The sequence below is a fragment of the Topomyia yanbarensis genome, chromosome 3 (assembly GCF_030247195.1).
Source record: "Topomyia yanbarensis strain Yona2022 chromosome 3, ASM3024719v1, whole genome shotgun sequence".
Taxonomy (NCBI): domain Eukaryota; kingdom Metazoa; phylum Arthropoda; class Insecta; order Diptera; family Culicidae; genus Topomyia; species Topomyia yanbarensis.
In genome coordinates, this window is record NC_080672.1 from 137,252,815 (window position 1) to 137,276,364 (window position 23,550).

The 23,550-nt window shown below is 39.4% G+C and overlaps 2 protein-coding genes across 2 annotated transcripts; one reads left to right on the plus strand and one right to left on the minus strand.

The window, feature by feature from the left end:
• Window positions 1-5,865: 5,865 nt before the first annotated feature.
• LOC131688506 (ras-related protein Rab-18-like) lies at window positions 5,866-7,295 on the minus strand. Its single transcript, XM_058972798.1, has 4 exons — window positions 7,043-7,295; window positions 6,648-6,815; window positions 6,326-6,593; window positions 5,866-6,264 (listed from the first exon to the last, which is right to left on the minus strand). The coding sequence occupies exons 1-4, from the start codon at window positions 7,111-7,113 to the stop codon at window positions 6,169-6,171; spliced, it is 603 nt and encodes a 200-aa protein (XP_058828781.1). The 5' UTR covers window positions 7,114-7,295; the 3' UTR covers window positions 5,866-6,168.
• A 4,206-nt stretch (window positions 7,296-11,501) lies between these two features.
• Window positions 11,502-23,209, plus strand: LOC131688504 (heat shock 70 kDa protein cognate 5). Its single transcript, XM_058972797.1, has 7 exons — window positions 11,502-11,775; window positions 12,030-12,067; window positions 20,046-21,331; window positions 21,398-21,607; window positions 21,950-22,137; window positions 22,199-22,339; window positions 22,400-23,209. Exons 1-7 carry the CDS (start codon window positions 11,713-11,715, stop codon window positions 22,505-22,507), a joined length of 2,034 nt encoding a protein of 677 aa, XP_058828780.1. The 5' UTR covers window positions 11,502-11,712; the 3' UTR covers window positions 22,508-23,209.
• Window positions 23,210-23,550: the final 341 nt, after the last annotated feature.

The following is a 23,550-nucleotide window of genomic DNA, read 5'->3' on the forward strand; positions in this document are numbered from 1 at the left end:
CGTCTCAACCGATCTATCAGGGAAGAATCCGTGCTGACAAGTGCTAACAGCACCTAGTTGAATGGAATTGAATTTATTCGTCAATCAATTGTAGACTATAATACACAAACATTAATTGCTTATATACTATACTGTATGTACTATGTGCTATGATTTCGCAAAGAGTAATAAGCTATTCGACAGTTTTTGACTCGGCTCTCAGCGAAGTGATTCCCCGGTAGTTCTCAATGTTGCTTTTTCCGCCTTTCTTGTGTAGGGGAACTGTGGGTAAGACATTCCATACTGATTCCATAGGATTTCGAACCGGTTCCGGAATGGATTTTAGGGATAGTTGGGATAAGTTGGTATGGCGGCGCTAGTGTTTTATTATGTATATTAACTCAAATGTTTACACACGTTTTATTAAAATATTTGTTCGATCATGGATGTCCGTTCTCTGTGGCTAAAGCTTCTTCATATAGTGGTGAACTAATGATTCAAATGGATATTTCCAAAGCGGGATGATAGTTATCTAAAGGAACGATCACACTGGAAGTTACACTCACAGAACACTCACTCAAAGCATTCTCATTGTCGAAGACAAGCTGAAGAAAACGAGATTGATGGCTGGAAATCTTGCTTACTTGATTTAGTCCGTTAAAAGCCATCCCGTCCAGAAGTAAGCGGCTAATCCTGCCAGCCGTGTTTTCGAGGATAGTGGGTTAGGGTAAGCGTACCCACGTCCAGAAGAAACCCACATCAGTTCTGGTTGGTTGAAATCGCCAAGGACTATCATCACATCGTTTGCATCTGCCTGAGAAGAAGCGCGCTCTATAGAGTCTGAATGGAGCTGCGCAATAGAGCAATCAAGTCGTTTTTTCTGGAGGAATGTAAACAGCTCCAATAAAGTAGTTCTTCGTCTGCGTAGTAATCTTCGTCCAAACTGTTTCAATGCTTAATGAACTATCTACAGCAGTGTTTCTCAACCTTTTTCGTGTCACCCTGAGTTGCTGCGGACCCCCACGGATAAACATCGATCTTGTATGTTATCAATAGATTATATTCAGTATTTTAAGAAACAAGACTTGAAATCTCAATATGCACTCGGAAAAAATATTTTTTTTCGCCGACCCCCAGCAACGGCTTCACGGCCCCCTAGCGGTCCGCGGATCCCATGTTGACAATCACTGATCTATAGCAAATCAACAGGAGATAAACCGCGTAAGAATCTTCGAAGAGCTGCATCGATGTAATACGATCATCAAGCCAACTTTCTGTCAGAACGTAAATTTCGTGATCGCCATCAAGAGCAGCCAAGTACAAGTCGTCGATTTTCGTCCTTAGCCCTCTGACGTTTTTTTATAACAACCGCAAACCGTCGACGCAACGTGCCAAGCGTCCCGACCTTTTGCAAGGACGTGATGTACCAGATGGCATGCTAGAAACCAGAAGGTTTTCAGGAAGCGGATCGTCATTTAAAGCGAAATACTCGCCTGAGAAGGGAGTTCGGAAGACCCCCTCACGACTTCCGAACGCAGGGCCGTGACGACTGAGCTAGTCGCTGGCTGGTAGCACGATTGCGTCGGAGCGCTCGAGGGCTTCCGTTGTACGGTATAACAGACGTGCCGGTGATGGCAGCGCAGCGTGAATTTGTTTGTGCGGTTTCAGCGATGGCGGCGATATTAGTAGACAAACATATCAGAGACAGAGGAGAGAGTGAGGAGCTTTATGGTAGACTGTTATTCATACCGTCGGTACTAATGACAGCCGCAGATTACCACGACAACTCCAACTTTCCAGTACCAGTCAATATAGGCACAGCGGTAAAAGTGAAGTCGATCTCGCAATTAAGTTCTAGGCGGGACGGCAACACGCCGAGTTATGTAAATGTTACACGACCCGAGCTAGTTGACGTACTTCTGTTCACAGCGATTTAGCATTCGCTTCACTGTTAGGGATAATATTCTGCTCCATGTAGTCAAAGTACAAGGATGTAAAAAGCGGGTCTGAACATTGAAAAGCCTTTTGGGAATTTTCAATTAACAACACATATCTTCGGAAATTAATTAATAAAAAATTAAGTACATATCCTTCAGATTGGTCTACAGATCTTTATGTGGCTGTATCAAAGTAGTTCGGAACTAGGGCGCTAGGACGATACTTCACATTTTAGTAAGGAATGATAGAAAGATGGTTTTATACAACGCTATTCTGAGTAAATGGTAGAGAAGGCACAAGCAGAATAAGTATCGGGATGATCTGGGTGAAAGAATAAATGCGTGCGGATTGGTGGAAAGGCTTGATATGAATCCGAGTATAACAACTATCGAGACATAACGATCTTTAATTCCGACCGTGTTCAGTTCAGCAGACAACGCCCTTTGGTTGAATTCTTTGTCGGCAAATACCGATGCGGGTATAGAGAAGGATGATCGTCATGAAACAATTATTTACCCTGCGAGAAATTCTGGATACATTCCGGGACTAGGAGTATACATTGGAGTGCTCTCTTTGGTACGTTTTTGCTGGCTAGCGGTAGTGTGGATGCGATTGACGATTTGATTTGCACTGATTAGCGATGGGCATATCGAAAAATAAAATCGATTTTGAGACATCGATTTTTTATATAATAAAAATCGGTGCTGTCAAACATCGGACTGGGAAAGATCAAATGAAAAAAATCGATTTTTCGAGAGATAACGATCGATTGTAAGAAAATCGTATCTATTTCAATGGGAATTTTAAAAGAAAAATCGATTATACCAGATCGTTTTTTTAAGGCTGAGAAGATTGGATGCAAAAAATCGATGTTTCGAGACAAAACCTGTTTTAATCCACCTAGCGGTGCAATTGTGCCTTTCTCATTTCTCTAAACTATGGCACGGAGGCTTTTTATGTTCAACATAATTGTGGAAATGTCCATTACATTCTTAGTACACTTTGCACTTATACACAATGGCATGCCAGCCACGAACTTGATGAGCTACGTGTCGACGGTGAAACACTTGAAACAAAAAAATATCATACTTCATTAGCCTAATCAGCATTAGATCAATGTTATCTGCTTGCTAACTCATTTTGTCATGCGGGGGTGGGTATGTGAAGAGGGCGAAAGTCCCATGAACGAACGACTCCCCAGCTTAAATTGGTATGCTTTGTGATATAGTGGTGGTTTAAAGATGACGGGGTTGAAAGGGAGGGGTATGAGGGCTGGATGGGGTGGTGGTCTGAGGGGTGATTTAAGGAGATTTTTAAAGGAGGGGCGCGAACAGTAGAGGGGGGGGGGGTGTAACCCCTCTCCGTAAACCATCAACTACGCCTCTGTTAAAATCCAGAAACCCTAAACGAGTCGAAAAAAAAAAACGGGATTAGGTTGACGTTTTTCAGAGTGATTGCATAACCTTTCTATATGAGAAAGGCAAAAATGTGCCAAAATCCAAAAAAGTGAATCGTAGTCAAATTTTTTTTTCGAGTTTGCATCAAATCTCGACGTTTCATGCACCTTGAACACATTTAGCATCAAAAATAAAAATTCTATTTTTAATTTTTCCTATAGTTTATATGAGAAATTTCTGTGTGGCCGTACTCTGAAACCCGTAATTCCGGAAACAGAATTCCGATCGATCCAAAATTCAATAGCAGCCGATGGGAAGGTTGCACCTTTCATTTGAGACTAAGTTTGGGCAAATCGGTCCAGCCATCTCTGAGAAAAATGAGTGACATTATTTGACACATACGCACATACATACACACACACACACATACACACACACATACACACACACATACATACATACACACACATACAGACTTTTTCCGATCTCGACGAACTGAGTCGAATGGGATATGACACCCGGCCCTCCGGGCCGGGATTAGGTTGACGTTTTTCAGAGTGATTGCATAACCTTTCTATATGAGAAAGGCAAAAATGTGCCAAAATCCAAAAAAGTGAATCGTAGTCAAATTTTTTTTTCGAGTTTGCATCAAATCTCGACGTTTCATGCACCTTGAACACATTTAGCATCAAAAATAAAAATTCTATTTTTAATTTTTCCTATAGTTTATATGAGAAATTTCTGTGTGGCCGTACTCTGAAACCCGTAATTCCGGAAACAGAATTCCGATCGATCCAAAATTCAATAGCAGCCGATGGGAAGGTTGCACCTTTCATTTGAGACTAAGTTTGGGCAAATCGGTCCAGCCATCTCTGAGAAAAATGAGTGACATTATTTGACACATACGCATATACATACACACACACACATACACACACACATACACACACATACATACATACACACACACATACAGACTTTTTCCGATCTCGACGAACTGAGTCGAATGGGATATGACACCCGGCCCTCCGGGCCGGGATTAGGTTGACGTTTTTCAGAGTGATTGCATAACCTTTCTATATGAGAAAGGCAAAAAGATTGATTTTTAAAAAATCGCATCGACTTCGCCCATTTCTAGGTGGTTATACGTTGTGCGAAGGAGATGATGTTGGTTTATTGGATGCTGATATTATAAATTTCAGCTGATCAAATGATACGAATTGCTTTACGTATAATCGTATGTGCTGCTATGAACACAGTTTTCTAACGTTCCGTAGAACCAGATTAATTGTATAACAGGTGCACGTATGACGGGATTTGTACATCCACATTACGACGGGTTTATTTTATATTCGGCTTAATGATAATTGCAGAGTTATAGCAAATTTCACATTCATTTCAATAATCAAACATTCATTTCAATAATCAGGACCGATGAGTAATGTGGCGAGTATAGGGGCCCTATTCTCACAGTCACGTCACCCAGTGACTAGAACAAAATTTCCTTCTAGTCACTAAGTGACGTGACTGTGAGAATAGGGCCCTAGATAATAATACCCACTCGAAAATAACCTAGCGGTAGCGGGTTGAAACTTTGGAGCGAGCCTAACATTTGAAATTAGCCCTGCATCGCAAGTGATTTACGTGACTGTAATGTGATATAGTTCCAGTAATAATGTGCGAGAACCATTATATTTGGATTTCTACTATAAATACCGAAATAACTGATTTTAATGCAACCATGCAGAAGATAATAAAAATTGCAGCATTCGAATTAACAGTCTAAGTATATTCTACTTCACTTCGGTTATGTCCCAGACATTATCCACCCATTTTTTTCTTTGGGAAAAAATAAAACTCGCATACTCGTAACGTATTCTTAAAAAAAATCAGTAAAAACATGTAACGCTCTAGCTTATTTTTCTTTTCCCATTTGTCAAAACATGTAACACTTTGCCATACCCCTACCCCTTCCCCTAAAAGTGCTACGATATATCTAAACGCCAAATGCAACTGGCTGTTCCGATATGATGTCTCGGTTAGCCAAACACAGAAGCTCTGGATCGCTGACGAGTATAGGGAAACGAACTTTCTTTTGGCATGAGAGCCAAACACCTGCACTGATGAGTGCAACCCTAAACATTTAAATGCACTTCAGAGTTAGCTCGTGTGCCCTTATGCGCAAATTGGTAAGTCTATTTTTTTTATTTTAGATTGTATAGTTGCATGTTAGTTCGAAACATGAAATGCAGACGGAAAAAGTAAAGTATGCGTATGAAATGAACCACGAAATGCAATGCATATAAAACCAGCTGTTGCCGATAGCGAAAACTGGACGACTACCGTGGGTTGGCATGAGCAGAGGAATAGTGCGGATTCTTTCTACCTTGAGCGATTATCGAGGAACATTTAGACAATTACTTTGTATTACAAAGGATTTCACAGTTTCAGAATAAACGATATATAAACTCCTACACGAAGAAAACATTTGTTTGCTAATCATACCAACCGAAAGTGTGGAAAAACGATTTTATGCGAGAAAAGCATAAAATCAAGATTAACCAAATGTTTATTTTGTAATTACTTACCTGTATCACATTCTATTGAATCTAAGGATGCGGATCTCTGCGTACTTCGTTAAAATAATATGATTTACAAGATTTTTAGACACATGTTTAAATTTAGTATAAAATATCATCACTTTTTGTTAGTTTTGTTTTGACCTAATCCTGTTAGTATAATAGTTTGTTTATTGCTATAAACACAAACCAGTAGTAGAAGTTAAACAAGAAAATAGTTGCGTAAATATGGCTTAGTAACTAAATCCAAAAAGGGATTCCAGGATGATTCAAAATTAGCAGGAACAGGATCCTGCTGACTGTCCCCTGCTATTCAGGTCCAGACCATCGCCGTACTCATTGCGCTCCCAAAGGCCATCAGTTTCCATTATCTATAATTAAAAAAATAAATGAATAGTGATCACGATAAGAAGCAACCATTTCGTAAGCTACCTTTCTGACCACTTCCTCGAATGCGTCCCTAACCCCTTCGTTGGTTTTGGCGGACGTTTCAATAAACATTGTTCGGTGTTTTTTCGCAAATCTAAACCCCTCATCTCGACTGATTTCCCGATCAACAAAGTCGATTTTATTCCCAACTATCATTTTTGCCATATTGTTGCGAGTGCCGTAGATTTCGAGTTCATTCAGCCACGATTCCAGCTTTTGAAAAGTTTCCTTCTTTGTGACGTCATATACTAGGATTGCACCTTGAGCGTCTCTGTAAATTAGAAATCCTAATGAGCATCTGCTGGAAGCAATATTCATCGAGTACCTGTAGTAGCTAGGTGTTAGTGTTCGGAAGCGCTCTTGCCCCGCAGTGTCCCAAATGGCAAGCTTTACCTTAACGTTGTCTACATCGACTATTTTGGTTTTGAAGTCTACTCCAATGGTTAACGCCTGGTCTTTGTCAAAATCATCCTCTGTGAATCTGAACATAAGGCTGAAAAGTAAGATGTTTGCGCAATCAGCAGATGATTTTCATTTCCATACGCAATTATAGCGTAGTGATAAGCAGAAAAATCACGATTCAAATATTTTTTTCTTTATGGTGTATCACGGTTCGATTCGATCCGACTTTTTATTTTAACATCGGATTTTATATCCTAGTCTACACGGGACGTTGTCGAAAGGTTGTAGTGACCATTACAGTTCTATGGGTTTGTTTACCTGGATTTCCCAACTCCACTCTCTCCTATAATTAGAATTTTAAACGTAGCTAGAATGTTATCGTGCTGCATTTTGTGTTATAGCTTAGGTCTAAACAGCCAACAACTATGTACGTCGAAGTGTCACTAATAATTTAACTATGTATGAATATATTTAAACTGAAATTATCAACCTCTATCTGGATACTATTTACTGTTTTGCGCAAAGAACCTTTCTCTTTCATTCGATTTTGATTGTTCTTATGTTGATAAAAATAACAAATGATTCATCTAGTTCATTTATTGATTTGACATTTCATTGTAGTTCATGAAACCCGTGTCATGCGATCAATAAGGTGGTTACATTTTTATGTTTCGCAGTATTGAGAGATTCACTGAAACGTACACGCCGCCGCAACTCTTCCTAAATGCCACTGTAAGGTTGCCAAAAGTTTTTGGTGTAACTAGCACTTATATTTGCGCTTAAAATTAAGTAATTTAGCGGTAGTAATAAGCCTCCTATTTTGTTTTAAACGCAAGGACAGTTTTTAAAACAGAAATTGACTGATTATTTTAGCTCATGTAACCAATTTTATCAATTCTTTAACCTAAAAAGAACTTTTGAATTATACTGAACGTGGTTAATTTTGGCACCACTTGCACCTGGTATAATCAGCCAATCAACGTTGCATTAGGGTTTACACCAACCGACATAACCCTACTAAATGAGCCGGATGAACTTCGTTTGACAATTCTCGGTAGGTGGTTTACATTGGGACTTACGTGGGCTCGAATGTAACAGATGCCCAGTAAAGTTCAGCCGGAAATGAACTGGAATTCTGGCTGGTTCCAGTTCGTATTCCGGCTCCAGTGCAACAACCGATTCTAACTAGAATCGGTTGTGTCACTGGAGCCCGTGTACGAACTGGAACCAGCCAGAATTCCAGTTGATTTCCGGCTGAACTTTACTGGGTGAGCATCCGTTGCACTCGAACTCACGCAACTGACAAAGTAAACAAACCACCGAGTTTTGTCAAACATGAACTTCATTCATCATGAGTTTATTCGTGTCGTCATCTTGTGGAACTCAATAGCGCAGGGCTGTTTTTTGGAACAACATGTGCGCTTCGTTATGCAAATTCGCGATATTATGACAGATGGGCTAAGCGCGGTGTTTCACGGAGCGCGGCCGTTCCTTTCAATCGGGAAAGGCCGCGTGGAATTTTGGGGAAATGCGCTAATAAACGAAATGGTGACTAGCTAGGATAGGATCCGCCAGCTCTGTCCCCTGTTTTTGAACCAATTCTGAACCAGCTCGTGATTGGACGAAAGTGACATAGGCAAACCTTCGGCTTGGAAACTAAAAGTACTAAAGGGCTGCTTGGAAGTGTTGTCATATTGTGATATCAAACATAAAACGACGATTGTTAACTATGATGATTTTTTTGTTTTCTCGAGATACCGCTTTCTTTCTATAACATCCGTCTGTAATTATGAAGTGCAGGCATTATTTGGCAGACGAAATCAAACATATTATCCAGAACTGAAGTTCCCGAGAGATCCGGTAGCGCGGTTATCGTGGATTCTGTTCTGTGTGCGGAATAATGCGGAAATGCCTCTTTTCGAAATCAACAGACTGTGTAGCGTAAGTATGAAAATATTTTGAACTTCATGTAAAAATTGTCTGTTCCAGTACCGAGTAAATTGGAAGTACTGAGCAAACAGGGAGAAAGTTATCCCGGAAGTCGCTTCTTGTTCTTCCTTTGGTACTATCGATACAGTTGAATGTTACAGTTGTCAACTGAATCGATCATCGGTATAAATAGGAGCGTGTATTTTCTACTGCTGTTTTCTCCGAAACGATCACATGTAGTACTAGAAAAAACCTATACATTGCTCCAAAACAAAAATTAAACCTTGCAGAAAAGTAGTTTTAGAATATTTAAAATAAATCCGAATAGAGAAGATTATTCTTGTGACAGAGGTTGCTTGACTCAGAAAGCAGCTTACAAAAATGAAGAGGCATGAAGATATTTTTCGTAATGTCCAACAACGAATATATTATTTTGTTTTGCTGTATTCCGATGGAAAAAAACGTTATGATCGTTTAAATGCGGATATAAAGACTAAATCTTTGATTTTTCCAGAAGCATGAAATTGGTACATAATATAGAATATTTTAATCAGAACAAATATACGACCGAAACAAAACCAATATTTTGGCAACATTGGTCGAGTGGGGGTATGTCGTTTTCAATAGGGATTAGTAAAATATAAGAAGAAGCCAGCTGGCGGATCCTATCCTAGGTGACTAGGAAAGCTACAATAGATTGTAACTTCTAGAGGGAACAAAGCGCTGCTGTTTCCATGTATTCACGGACTCTGAAACATGGGGTCTCGCTGTAGCATCTTGTATCCCATTAGGGACCATTAATAAATTACGTAACGCGTTTTGGGGGAGGGGGGATGGGATACAACAAGTTGTGACATATGGGGGGAGGGGAGTAAGCTAGATCGTTACGTAACATGTTTTACTGAACAATTTTTTTAAAGAATTTGTTACGTAATAGGAGAGGGGGATAAATAAATTTGTGACAATTTGTTACATGGGGACTCAATGTTGGGCAATTTTCGCGTTACGTAATTTATGAATGGTCCCTTATGACATGTGTGTACTCGGGGCAATATGTGTCAAACTAATGGGCTTAGCATATGTAAGAGCGAGAAAATAAATCATCAGTGTTAACAGCGGCATGCGACCTCTTGTAGTTATAATCTTTTTTGAGAGGCTGTCGTCTCAACCATAGAAACAAGTTTGAATCAAATACGCAAAATAGTAACAACTGCCATTAGCGTTTCTTCGAAACAATTCGAATCAGGGAAAATTTCCCACCGAGATCTCCCCAAACTGTCAAATCAAAAACTCAGCAGCTTCTTAAAAATTCAAACAGTATCAAACTTGCAGTGAATTGCAAACCTTCAAAAATACTGTTTTCCCCGACGGAAACAATTTGTGTTAAATTGTTCCCGGCCGGATTTATGTGTGGAGAGTTTTAAAATCCCGTGATGTTTCCCGCGGTTGCGTTAACACTTCAGGAAAACTGTCATTTTTGTGTAGGCTCATTTCCCGTCACGGGATTTGAAATCCCGAGCTCCATTAAAAATACACAGGGACCCAAATTCCGTGACACGTTTTCGGAACAGTAAACTAACCTTAAAGCGAAGACTTCATATCTAGAAGACTGGCAACTCTGTCCAGAATCTGGAGACAGTAACAGCAACGCCCCTTGCGGGTAAAGGTGGTACTACCCATAGTGATGCAAACACACATATACACTTTTACATTAAGCTTCCTACCTTCATACGATAGAGGTGCTGCAACATCTGTCGCCTCTTGTTTGTATGGGGGAGGGAAAGAGATATCAGTCTTCTTAATATGTAGTCTTCGCTTAAAGGCTTGCAATTCGCTGCAAGTTTGATACTGTTTGTATTGTTAAGAAGTCGCAGAGTTTTTGGTTTGACAGTTTGTAGAGATCTCTGTGGGAAATTTTTCCTGATAAAATTTCGATGCAAATCCCGTGATCCATTTTCCGAACTGTAAACTACACGCAAAAATAAAACAACCTACAGAATAAGTTCTTTTAACTTAAATTTAGGTACTTTTGAGTTGTGCGTCGCTTTCGCACTTATTAGTGTTGTCAATAACAAAGCGAGAGATTCGACTCAGTCGAGGTCTTCCGCGCAGTAAGGTACTTTTGAGTTGTTTAGGCTATACTGAAAATTAGGTAAATTTACCTTAAAATTAAGTAAATCATACTCAAGGTTGAGTTATGATTTTTGCCGTAGTTAAATGGAAACTACCTTCAACACGGTTTACCCAATTTTACCTTCCTGCACGATACCACGAGATTGAGTCAAAAATACTAAATTTTAGGCAGTTTTTCGGTGGCGTGTAGTCTTTAGGTCTCTCCTGTCCAGTGTAACCCATTCCAGAACCGGTTCGGATTTCTGAATGGAGTCAGAATGGATTCCAACTCAAATGTAACAACCGATTCCGACTCAATCGGTTTCGGAATCGGTTGTTGCATTTTAGCTGGAATCCATGCTGACTCCCCGGATAGAATTTTACAAACTTATTTATTGTGTTCTACCAAACTGCATAAAAAGAATTTTACTTACGCTCTTTTTCATCAACTTTGTGTTTTCAAAGAAATTGTTTTTTTTTGCTTTTCTTTATTTCTTGTTGCTCAGTATCAAATGCATAAGTTCTCTTTTGATCCATATATTGAACCTCTTGAAAAATTATTTTAATACTACTAATTTTAATGGTACTGAAACAAACCTGTTACCCATATTTCATTGACGCACCCCTTGAGTAGTTTGTTTTGTGACGTAACGTAACCTACCCAGCAGAGCTACGCCGGTGTTCATTTCCCATTCATAAAACATTCTAGAAATGTCACACGAGGAAGCGAAAGAAACCGAATAGATCGTTCATTTGAAGTCGAACCGAGTACTCAGTTGGACGTGTGTTCTCATCGTGTCTCGTGTACCGAAAGTGTATGTGTGAATTCAGATCTGTCAAGCAAGAAACTAGTGGATTCTCCAAAAATATTGCATCATAAGTCCAAAAACGTGATCTTCCTAATTCGTGAGTTTTAACTCCACGGAATATCTTATAGTGCTGAGAATATGTTGAAAGCAGCTAAATTTTTATCCCGCACCCTAACGGAGAACCGTGGATTGTTGCAAAATGTAAGTTGGGTTGGACTTTCTAGTTCTTTCTCTGTCATAAGCCACTGTCAGGATGGTGCAAAACAGGCCGCAGGAACATGGAAGAAGTGCGTTAAGTGAGGTTAGAAAACCTCTTGTGTAATTACTTCGACCATCACCGAAAGGTCTGATGGAAGAGGAAAAAAAGGATTCTTCCATGCCACTGCAGGCGGCCCATGACCTTTGACTCTAGCCGGAAAATGACTAGCTTATCTTTCTGTTTTTCTATTACACAGGGCGGAATCCTCGGTAACAGCTTGCAGGCTCGATTCAAGTGAGTATATTACTTTGCTATCTGCGTGTGTTGGTCAGAGATAGGGTAATATCGCCAGATTCAATTGGTGACGAAACTTCCAATGCCTTGCATCCGAAGAGCCGGTACACGTAATGCATTCGTGAAACGCTTTTTTGATATAATATACCTAATAGTAGTTTATTCGTACAATTCTACCAGATTTTGATATTCGACTTTTCATATATGAAAAGTCGAATATCAAAATCTGGTAGAATTGTACGAATAAACTACTTAGGTAGCTGAAAAGTTATGTTAGAAGATTCATTGATCAAGAACCTGAATGAGCTTGAATGAAGACCTGAGATTTTCTTCTCGTCTAGAGATATTGCATCAGGCAGTAGCTAAAAATATTGATTGAGATTAATTCGATCTAAATGAACATAGAAAGTCAAAGCGTGATAATTAGTGTTTCTGTATACCTTTACAAAATGAGCATGTATGCCGATCTTTGATTATTGATGTTTTCGTTTTTGACATTGCACTATTACCGGTGTAATATTGACTAAACTATTTCGAACTTTGGAATAAATATTGTTAACTTTAGCTCCTTTACCAGTGAGGGCCTTTTTCAATGAGATAATTTTTTTTCCTAAAACGATGTATTTTGGCCTAAATAAAAGATTTTCTAGATTAAAGAGAAATTAAAGAAAAAAAGATTAAATCGTAATTTTTTACACTAAAGCTGTTTATACTAATGCTTGCGCTTCCGACGACGTATTTGCGGACAACCTGTCTAGTGGATCCTTAGCGGCTTTGTGACGCTATGAATCCGTGGACTCGACTTTGTGGTTAATCCGCATCACACTACATTCAACCTAAACATTACTTTCTCGTGCGCAATGCCACTCTTAGTAAGGACCACTTATTTTTTTTTAGCTAAAACTACTTTAAAGACTTTAACCCGGAGATCTTTCCTAATCTAGGGTAGACTTCAAGTGCAACATGAGTATGATTTCAGAGTGAACTTTTTATCAAAGCAATTTCTTTCATCATTTTTCATTACCTAGTGAGTTAAAAAGAAGCAGAAAATGTATACTTCTATCGTCCGTCAGTAACCCGCCAGAGTAACAAATCAGCACTGGAAAATTAATAATTTTACTCACAATCACCATAGTGTGTAATATATTGGCAAAGTATAATGCTCATCGCTCATCTGTGCTGATCATATATAGCTTTAAATTTTAAGGGCTGTCACGTTTGTTAACCCCTGCGAATCGTAATGAAACTAAAGGCAACAGCCACTCTCGCTGTGACTGATAACTCGAATGAACAACCACTCGAAAATGGGAGCGGGCCATTTGGCATAAAGTCATGTGGCATAAAATCATTTAGCATAACGGTTATTTGGCACAATGGTCTTTCGGCATAATTTTAAGAATTGATCACGCTGAAGGTCATTTGGTATAACGGATATTTGGCATAATTTATTTTATCAACAGTATAAATTGGCATAATTTCTAATTTTGCATAAAGTGAGGGACATTTGGCATATTTTTGCTTAATGATCTCACTGAAGATCAATTGACATAACAGACAAATTTGTAGTTTATCAACGAATAACCCATAAGATTAGAGCTGCAATAAGCAATAATCATAATGTGTTATTTTTCATTATCTGCTATTAATTATATTTCGAGTGAATACATTTTATAACTGATTTTGCTTTTCAAATATGAGCAGTTCTTTTGAGTTTCATTTTGAACATTCTTGTGTTTGTTCATTTTTGCAATCAAGGATTGTTGGTCTATGACATACGTTGTAGTATAGTGTAGATTTTACAGGTTTTTACTGATGTAGCGCACTAGAACTGTGATCCACCAGACGTATGTTTTGTTTTTGTTATCATTATTATGATCGCCAGTGATTTTTAACTTTTCATGTAGCGTTTCCATAATTAAAATTATCCTTATCCTTATTTATATCATGAGCTGTTCTTTCGAATTATGTACCGTTTAATCCAGACGATAGTTAACTTTCTCATTTCAGGCTGTCGCCAAGTTTTTTTTAAATGATGATTTTTTCTAAAGGCTTTTTTGACACGGCTCAATTCATTAGCACAACTGAGCCGTGGATCATGTTTTTACAATAAGTAAAAATGAAAAATATACTAAGAATGTCTGTCTGGCAGATCTTGTTGGCGCAGTTTGCTGCTGCGTGCTGAGATCCTTTTCCTTGGCGGTGAAGCAGCGTGGGGGTCATTCAGTCTGCCTTCTCTCGCGTTATCGTTCACGTCTGTGTCATCATCGGTACTGCTTTCTTTCTGTTTACGACCAGAGGTTCTTATTTGTTTCTTGTTCTTGCGGTACGCTGTCATAAATTTGCTTCTTTATTGGTGAAACCAGTTCTTAGTTTTAGAGCGGTTGTTTTTGGTTTATCTGTAATACTATGTTCACACTACAGAGTTAAAACACGTTATAATAATTAGCAACAAGAAAAATGTCATCAAGATAGCGTTAAAACACGTTTTAACTCGTAGTGTGAACGTAGTATAAGTGTCGGTGGCTGCTTGTTAAAATTGGCTGTAGTAGGTGAGTTTTAACTAGTTGCTTCGGTGCGTGAATTGACATCTTGAGGTCTGTCCGGGATATGGGATCAGCGTTGTTTGCTTACACGTTACGCCATGCTTCGGTGATTTGCATAATTTCGCCGATCGAGCTTATATTTTGCACAGTTGTTCTAAGACCCAAATGAGACCCAAAACGTTTCTCAGAGCAAAATTTCATACAACCGTGTCCCACTCTAATAATTATATCTGGGAAATTATTTTTTGGGTGTTGGTTCTCCATTTACGAACCAAACCGGGGGATCGTAAGTTGAATTGGTTCGTAAAAATGTGTTCGTTATTTACAACGCCGATTAAATGATCACCCACATTTGATACACAAAAAGCAGCTCTTTTGCGGGCATTTTGCATGACATTGGTCAGCATTTTGGGCTTAATCGCAGCAATTTCAGCTCGTATATTAGCTTTGAGTTCGTCAAGGTTCTTAAATTTGCGAGAATAAACTTTACTTTTCAAGTAACCCCTCAGAAAAAGTCTGGTACCGTTAAATGCGCAGAACGAGGAGGCCATTCCAAACCACCATTTTTTGAGACAACGCGTCCTGAGAATTTCCTCTGCAAGAACTTAGTTGTAGCTGCTGCAGTGTGGCAAGGTTGTTGAAATTGCTACTCAAAGAAATTCTTCATCAAATTACAAATTGTCTTGTTTGTAGGCGCCGAATGCCTGCACACAGAAAAAAAAATATTGGTAAAAGTAAGAGTGTTCCGCTTTTAGCAAAAAACAACTAACGCCAACTATTAGGTTGAAAGTAAAACTTTTAAATTAATCAAGAATAATAATCAAAGTAAAAGTTTTCCTTTTAAGCAAATGAAGAATAGTACTCAAAACAAAAGTTTTATTTTTAAACAAAGAGTATGCGTTGGTTGTTTTTTACTAAGAGTGAAAAACTTATTTTTACCAACATTTTTTTTCTGTGTGTGCCATATTTTTTACGATAAACGCGCACGGTTTTCACAATTGAACGATCGTTTTTAATGTACAGCCGATATACGATTTCAGCGCATTCTTTTGGTGTAAAACGTTTAATAGCTAAAATGGCACCAAATGACGTTTCAGAATTGTGTTTATCTTTAAAAATGGCGGAGTTTTTGAATGTTGAAATATGATACATCCAGATGGCGCACCCTGTATTTGTGATAGCTGGGTCAGGGAATGGATGCAGAATTGGAGTATATGGTAGAATAGTGGTTAATACTTTCGGTGTTCAATTTGTGCATTCGATTCTATTCATTCGGAACGGTCGGATTGGATAAATTAAGGTACAATTAATTTACCGACGCACGTGAATCATCCATTCCCAGTCAGCATAGCATGATGAATTTCTAACAGAATGCAATTGTCGTTAATGGTAAATTATTTAATGCATTTGGGCGAGTTAAAGTAGTTTGATTGCATGTTACATGTGTTCTTTTTTTCTACATTATGTCTATTTTTGCTGTACTTCTATTGGTTTGCTTTACTCTTGTATACCAAAATAGTTTCGGTCAATTTATACACTTCTAATCAATCTCTTTGCAGCTTCTTTCTTTACTTGGTATGTCATGATTCCTTTTATTACTATATCCTAAATTAGATTAATGCGAACACTCACTAACACAATCAATTGAATATTTGCTCATATACGTACAAAGGGACAAACGCTCGGGGCCTTCGCGATAACTCAAACCTGGTCACAAATGCGAACATGCAATGGCAATCATCATTTACCCACCGCTCGCACGATCATGAATCGGTCACGTCCGGAAGCTCTACACTCTCTTATAGCAGCATAGACTCATGCCGTCAGCTGGACCAATCAAAAAATTATGCTCATATACACTAGACAACACGTTTCATGACGACATGACCGGGAACTCTAGTGAAATGGGAGAACTCAATCTCTTCTAACATCTGAACTATACACTAAAAATTAAGTGTCAGATTCACGGTCCGTTAGCGGTCATTAAAAACACGTGAATATGCGAATGGTCACCCGGTTATGAAAAAATAATTTATACCCGCGAAGTTACATACGCTAGCACACGCGACAAACACGTTAACATACAAACGTTCAAACCTTATAAATTCACAAACGCGGTCTTAGGAGTGAACTTAGTAACGCCCGTGTTCGCGCGATTATGAATCGGTTACGTCCGAAAATCCCTATCCTCGCCCCTAGTAGCAAAATTACAAATGCCCGTGGCCCCCAAAAGATAGAATTTATACACGCGAAGTCATATAGACGCTACAAACACGTTGACATACAAAAGCTTGAGCCCTTCGCGATCAGCCACGCAACATACACTCGCGATCTCGCAAATATCATGATAACATCCCGGTGATAAGGTGAACGTCTCAGCACATAAAAGTCTCAAACGCGGTCTCAAGCGTGTACCTACAAAATCCCCCGCTCGTGCAATCATGAATAGGTCACATTCTCGGTACTAGCAGTCTAGGTCCATACCTTCAATTATACCTATTTAACCCATTATAACCCAGGGGTTTCAAAAAGTGAGCCAAATGCTGTGATATCTTCAATTCCACCAAAAATGTATTAAAGATTATGGGAAAAATAAAATCACCGCTTAAAATGGTTTTTTGAATGAAAATATCTCGTGCAAAAAATTTCGTACGCTTAAATAAAAACAACAAATCTTAAGTTGTTTGACATATTTCTTCGGATTTTCTGATAAACAACACTTCTTTTACACCTGTAGGAACGTTTTGTCGCATAATGGAATTATTAGCACGAATTCCAACAATAAAATTCAATTAAATGTATTGGTTACTTTTCAGCCGCCCTTTGCTCCAACTATACACGGTTCGAAAATGTAAACAAAATTATAAAAAATGGCAGTTGTCTTGTTTCACAATGAAATATGAGGTGTAATGATCCCATTAGTGCAATAATAAAGCAGTTAGATGCCAAAATTCTGCAGTAAATACGCGTTAAACGATGGATAGTTCTGCGTATGAAATTTCATACGCTAGGATATAATGGGTTAAAAAAGAAAGCTCTCATATCCATTGGACAACACGTTCCATGGCGACATGAGCGGGAACTCAAGTAATATGGGGTAACTCACTCCCTATAATAATCTGAACCGTGTGTGTGTTAACCATCCTATGTCCCACTAGCTGGTAGTGATTTACAGAAAAAAGATGTTTGCATTTAACTATATTCATGCAAATAACTTGGTTCATGGATTTAGGTAGGTGTTAGCTCAATTTACTTTCCGATTACCCTTTCCGTGTACAGCGAAATGGGTCGGTATTGTCATCCGTTGACGTGGTGGTGCATAAGACCGATAAAAAAGAGAATTAAAATTAAAATTAGAAAATTATTGAGAGTTTATTTAGTTATTGAGTGTTAATTTGATTTTCATTTATAGTAAGGCAGAGTAGTATAAACAAGTAATGTTAGATGGAGTTGGAACACAAATATAGATTATTTTTAGTATGCATGGATAATGTTATCATAATCTGAACCGTACATCGAAAACTAAGTATCAAATGGCGGTCGGCGTGACCATCCAAAGACGCGAATATGTGAATAGTCACGCGGTTACAAAATCGAAATTGTACACGCGAAGTTACATCCACGCGAGCACATGCGACATACAAACGCATAAGCCTATCGCGATCATCCACGTACACCTTCGCCTGCAATCGCGCAAACTTGTTAAACCCCGGTAATAAGGTGAACGTTTTAGTACTTACAAAGTTACAAACGCGAACCAACAAACGCCTGTGTTAGCGCGGTCATGTATCGGTCACGTCCGGAAATCTTTACCCTCCGTCCTAGCAGCTTAGGTCCATATATTCAGTTGGATAAATCAAAAATTAACGCTCATTTCCACTAGATAGTACCTTCCATGGTGACAAGACTAGGGACCCGAGTGATATGGAAGAACCCACTTTCTTCTAGAATCTGAACCGAACTATGTATCAAATTCACGGCCCGCGCGTGGTCATTCTAGAACACGCGAATGTGCGAAAGGCACACGGTTAAAGAATTTATAAACTCGAAGTTACATGCACGTTAGCACACCCGACATACCAACGCACACGTGATCGAACACGTTAGCGTACCAACGCTCTAGCCATTTGCGTTGATACATGCGATCGCCCGAAGTCCCTACGTCCCCACATATCTGAACCGTACAAAGAATATCACATTCAGAATCACGGTCCGCTGCAATTGGCCTCAAGCAGTGTTTCAGTGGATGAAAATTATCGTCTCGACTGCAAATTTAGTGAGTGATTCTGACGGGAAGTTCTGAGAACTTACCTTCCCGAGTAACCATAAGCACTAATTTCAAACTCTAAATTGACTATAAGTTGGCATTTCTATAGCTAACTAAACCTATATAAGTATCTAAAATGCTTCAATGCACCTAAAATGTGAGGCGGTAAGTCTAGCTCTATATCGACATACAGAACATAGACATTGTGCTGAAAAGCTTTTGAAGATAAATGCTATGAAGCTTTTATAGAAAATTCTAAGTGCTAATATAGAATCTTCTTATAGTGCTTTGAGACACCGAACAATAACAAATATACGTCTGCGTTCCAACAGTCACCTAAACTCGTATGCCTTCATGTAATAAACGGAAACTCAAAATCAAAACTAAACGATTCTTAAAAAAAATGCAATTGCAAATATACAACAGACGTTTGCATAATTTTAACCAAACATCATGGTAGGTTATGGATTAAACCAACTATACATGCAAATCTTCTCACAGATCAGTGAGCAAACGCGTATACCAAATTGAGGCAAAGGGCATCGGCAGCGGATCGAACCCAATCATCAATTGAAGCAGTCGGCACATCAAACGAAAGAAGAGAGGAAGGGTGGGGGGTGTACGTTACCGAAAGTTTATTTTCTCTTTTGCTGTATCGATAAAGAAGAGAAAAGTTATTTTTAAACACACAGTTCTATATTAACATTGCTGACAGCCATTGAGGTGCTTCTAAACTAGCTCTATTCTGGCACACTATTTCGCCTTTCCCAGCACTAAGTGAGTTTTAATGATCTCTATGAAACTATGAAGCCGTAAGGAATATGTTTTGTATGCGAATATATAACATATCTAAAGACAACAAATGATGCTTCGTGGTTACTTGGGTCTACAGCTCCAGTGGGGCAACTCTCAAAAAAAAAAATAATTGGGGGCGAGCATAGCGTAGTTGAGAGTAGACGCAGCTCAACTGGCACTTAGAGTTATAAGTTTTTCTAATCCGAAAAAATGACCCAAAGGTTAAAACACACATATGCACAGATTTTACTACCGATGTTCAGAGCGCAGAACATTAAGATACATTTAAACTTACCGAAACTAACTTTAGCCCTATTTTTTTTAGTTTGTAGCAGACACATCATGACTAATAACATAATACCGCTCCTTTCAGATCCGACACCGTCAAGGGTGCCGTTATCGGAATCGATCTGGGTACGACAAACTCCTGCGTCGCCGTGATGGAAGGCAAACAGGCCAAAGTTATCGAGAATGCCGAAGGTTCCCGCACCACCCCTTCGCATGTGGCCTTCACCAAGGACGGTGAACGGTTGGTTGGTATGCCAGCTAAACGGCAAGCTGTCACAAATTCGGCCAACACATTTTACGCAACCAAGCGTTTGATCGGTAGACGTTTCGACGATCCGGAGATCAAGAAGGACATGAAAAATCTGTCGTACAAGGTAGTGAAGGCTTCCAACGGAGATGCCTGGGTTCAGGCAACCGACGGTAAGGTCTATTCACCCAGCCAGATCGGAGCGTTCGTACTGGTAAAAATGAAGGAAACGGCTGAAGCTTATTTGAATACAAACGTTAAAAATGCCGTTGTTACGGTCCCAGCGTACTTCAACGACTCCCAGCGACAGGCAACTAAGGATGCTGGACAAATAGCTGGTTTGAATGTGCTTCGCGTCATCAACGAACCGACTGCTGCTGCTCTAGCGTATGGTATGGATAAAAGTGAAGACAAAATCATTGCCGTGTATGATCTTGGCGGTGGTACTTTTGATATTTCGATCCTGGAAATTCAAAAGGGTGTATTCGAGGTGAAGTCTACCAATGGTGATACTCTGCTAGGCGGTGAGGATTTTGATAACTACATTGTCAATTATCTGGTGGGAGAATTCAAAAAGGATCAAGGAATTGACATCACCAAGGATCCAATGGCTATGCAACGGTTGAAGGAAGCCGCCGAAAAGGCGAAATGCGAGCTTTCGTCATCTGTCCAAACCGATATCAATCTACCGTACATCACAATGGATGCTTCAGGACCGAAACATTTGAATCTGAAGTTTACTCGTGCTAAGTTGGAACAGTTGGTCGGCGAACTGATCAAGCGTACGATTGCCCCGTGTCAAAAAGCTTTGTCTGATGCAGAAGTTTCCAAATCGGACATTGGAGAAGTGTTGCTGGTCGGAGGTATGACCCGTATGCCGAAAGTTCAACAGACTGTGCAGGAAATCTTTGGTCGCACACCATCCCGAGCTGTGAACCCTGATGAGGCTGTCGCTGTTGGTGCAGCTGTTCAAGGTGGTGTTCTCGCAGGCGATGTCACCGATGTGCTGCTACTTGACGTCACTCCCCTGTCGCTTGGTATCGAAACGTTGGGCGGTGTGTTTACCCGCTTGATTACTCGTAACACCACAATTCCGACCAAGAAGTCACAGGTCTTTTCCACCGGTAAGGATATTGAGGGAGGAATTTTCGAACAAATGCACTTAAAGTTTATTCATTTTCAATTTTCAGCCGCCGATGGTCAAACTCAGGTCGAAATTAAAGTCCATCAGGGTGAACGTGAAATGGCCTCGGACAATAAAATGCTTGGCTCGTTCACATTGGTCGGAATTCCACCGGCGCCCCGTGGAGTACCACAGATTGAGGTAGTGTTTGACATCGATGCCAACGGTATTGTGCATGTTTCAGCCAGGGACAAGGGAACCGGAAAGGAACAGCAAAGTAAGTATAATTCTTGGGTAAATTTTGAATACCCCGTAACTTCATACTATAGGCGGTTGAGAGTAAATGTTATATGATTAGATTCTGCTTCATAAAAACACTCAATTTGCCATTTGCGCAAAGGAAGGATTTCTTTTGCCAAATGTGGTTTAATTTGATCACTTACAATTAATGAACAACTCAACAATCCGTTGTTGTTACAATCCAAAGTTAACAGTATATTATTTAAACGAATTTTGAGAATATACTTAATTCATTTTGGTAAACTACTGGCAAAAGCAACAATTTTGTTAGATAGCTATTTACTGTAAACTGATCGCACCTGTTTCTACCCATTTCTAGTTGTGATCCAATCTTCCGGTGGCCTGAGCAAAGACGAAATTGAAAACATGATTAAGAACGCCGAACAGTATGCCGCCACCGACAAGCAGAAGAAAGAGCGTATCGAAGCGGTCAATCAGGCCGAAGGCATAGTGCACGACACCGAATCGAAAATGGAAGAATTCAAAGATCAACTACCAAAAGAAGAGGTTAGTTTAATTTATTCGCTTGAAACATTTGCGGTGTGTTTTAATGGTCTGTTTTCTATAGTGCGACAAATTACGTGAAGAAATCACCAAGGTGCGGGAAATCTTGGCCAACAAGGACGAGGCAGATCCAGAGGAAATCCGAAAAACTGTCAGTGCTCTTCAGCAGTCCTCGCTGAAACTATTCGAAATGGCTTACAAAAAGGTTTGAACTGAGTCAGAAACCATCGAAAAAAAACATTGATTAACACTCTTTTGTTCGCAGATGGCTTCCGAGCGCGAAAGCAGCGGTAGCAGTGGTAGCAGTTCCGACAGCTCTAGCACCAGCAGCAGCAGTAGCGAAGAAGCAGAGAAGAAGGAGAACAAAAACTAAACTCGAGCAAACAACACAAAACAAAACATCCTGTAAAAATAGTTGTAGCTACTATAATAGAATTAGCTAAAATTGATCGAACATTACTGCGGAACAGCACGAACACACAATTTATTTAGTATCCTAGTTTTACCAGTTGATCGCAAGTATCTTGCTCATTTCTGAAGGATTTTGTTAAGTATGAAACATCAATACTATCGTGTAGCTACTGCAGTTAAGAGTTTGGAAATTGCGTGTAAGAATTTTGCAAATGTCAATTTCATTCCTGCAGGATCACGGGGATTTTGGATCATATTCACTATCAAGAATGTTTTTCTCTGGAATCTAATTCTTCGGACATTTTTTTACAATGTGCGAATGTCCAGATTTGGGAATGAATGAATTTCACTACTTGAGAGAATCTTTAAAAAATGTACTATCTATTTAACGAAACTAAAACATTCGCAAATCACAGTTATGTATCGTTTTGGTCCTATTTCCCAGCCTTTGCTTAAAGTGGTTAGAAGGAAAAGACATTTTGCAATAGAAAATGACGGTCTGGTAGGTAAGAGACATTATCGAATAATGCTGCTATTACGTTTCGCCTCTGAAAAACCAATGATTATGTAGTTGAACGAATTTACTCGTTTGAAAGGTGACTGGCATGGACCTTTGTGTAGATCACCATATTGCAATAAAGTAAGGTTATTCTGTGAACTGTAATGGCTTGGTTTCTATTTTCGTACCATATCCTACCCGTTTACGCTTTCCCTCTCCTAGGTTGACGGGTTTGACGGTATTGCAAACATCTTCAAGCATATTTGAGCAGACACCTGCTTTAGGATGGTTATTGCATTGCGCCTCGATAGTGGTGCATCGAGGAGACCGAGAGGGCTTATGGGGCTTTTTTATGTTTTGTGTTTTTTCATACTCTGCACCAGCCCAAACTAACAGTCAACTAAGAGCCTGTGCACACTGGCGTGGCCGATTGGTGGGTCGCCGTGATTGACTTTTTCTGTGGGCTGTGTTTGCAGACATTGTTCAACAGCTTAACGGCAGACTTT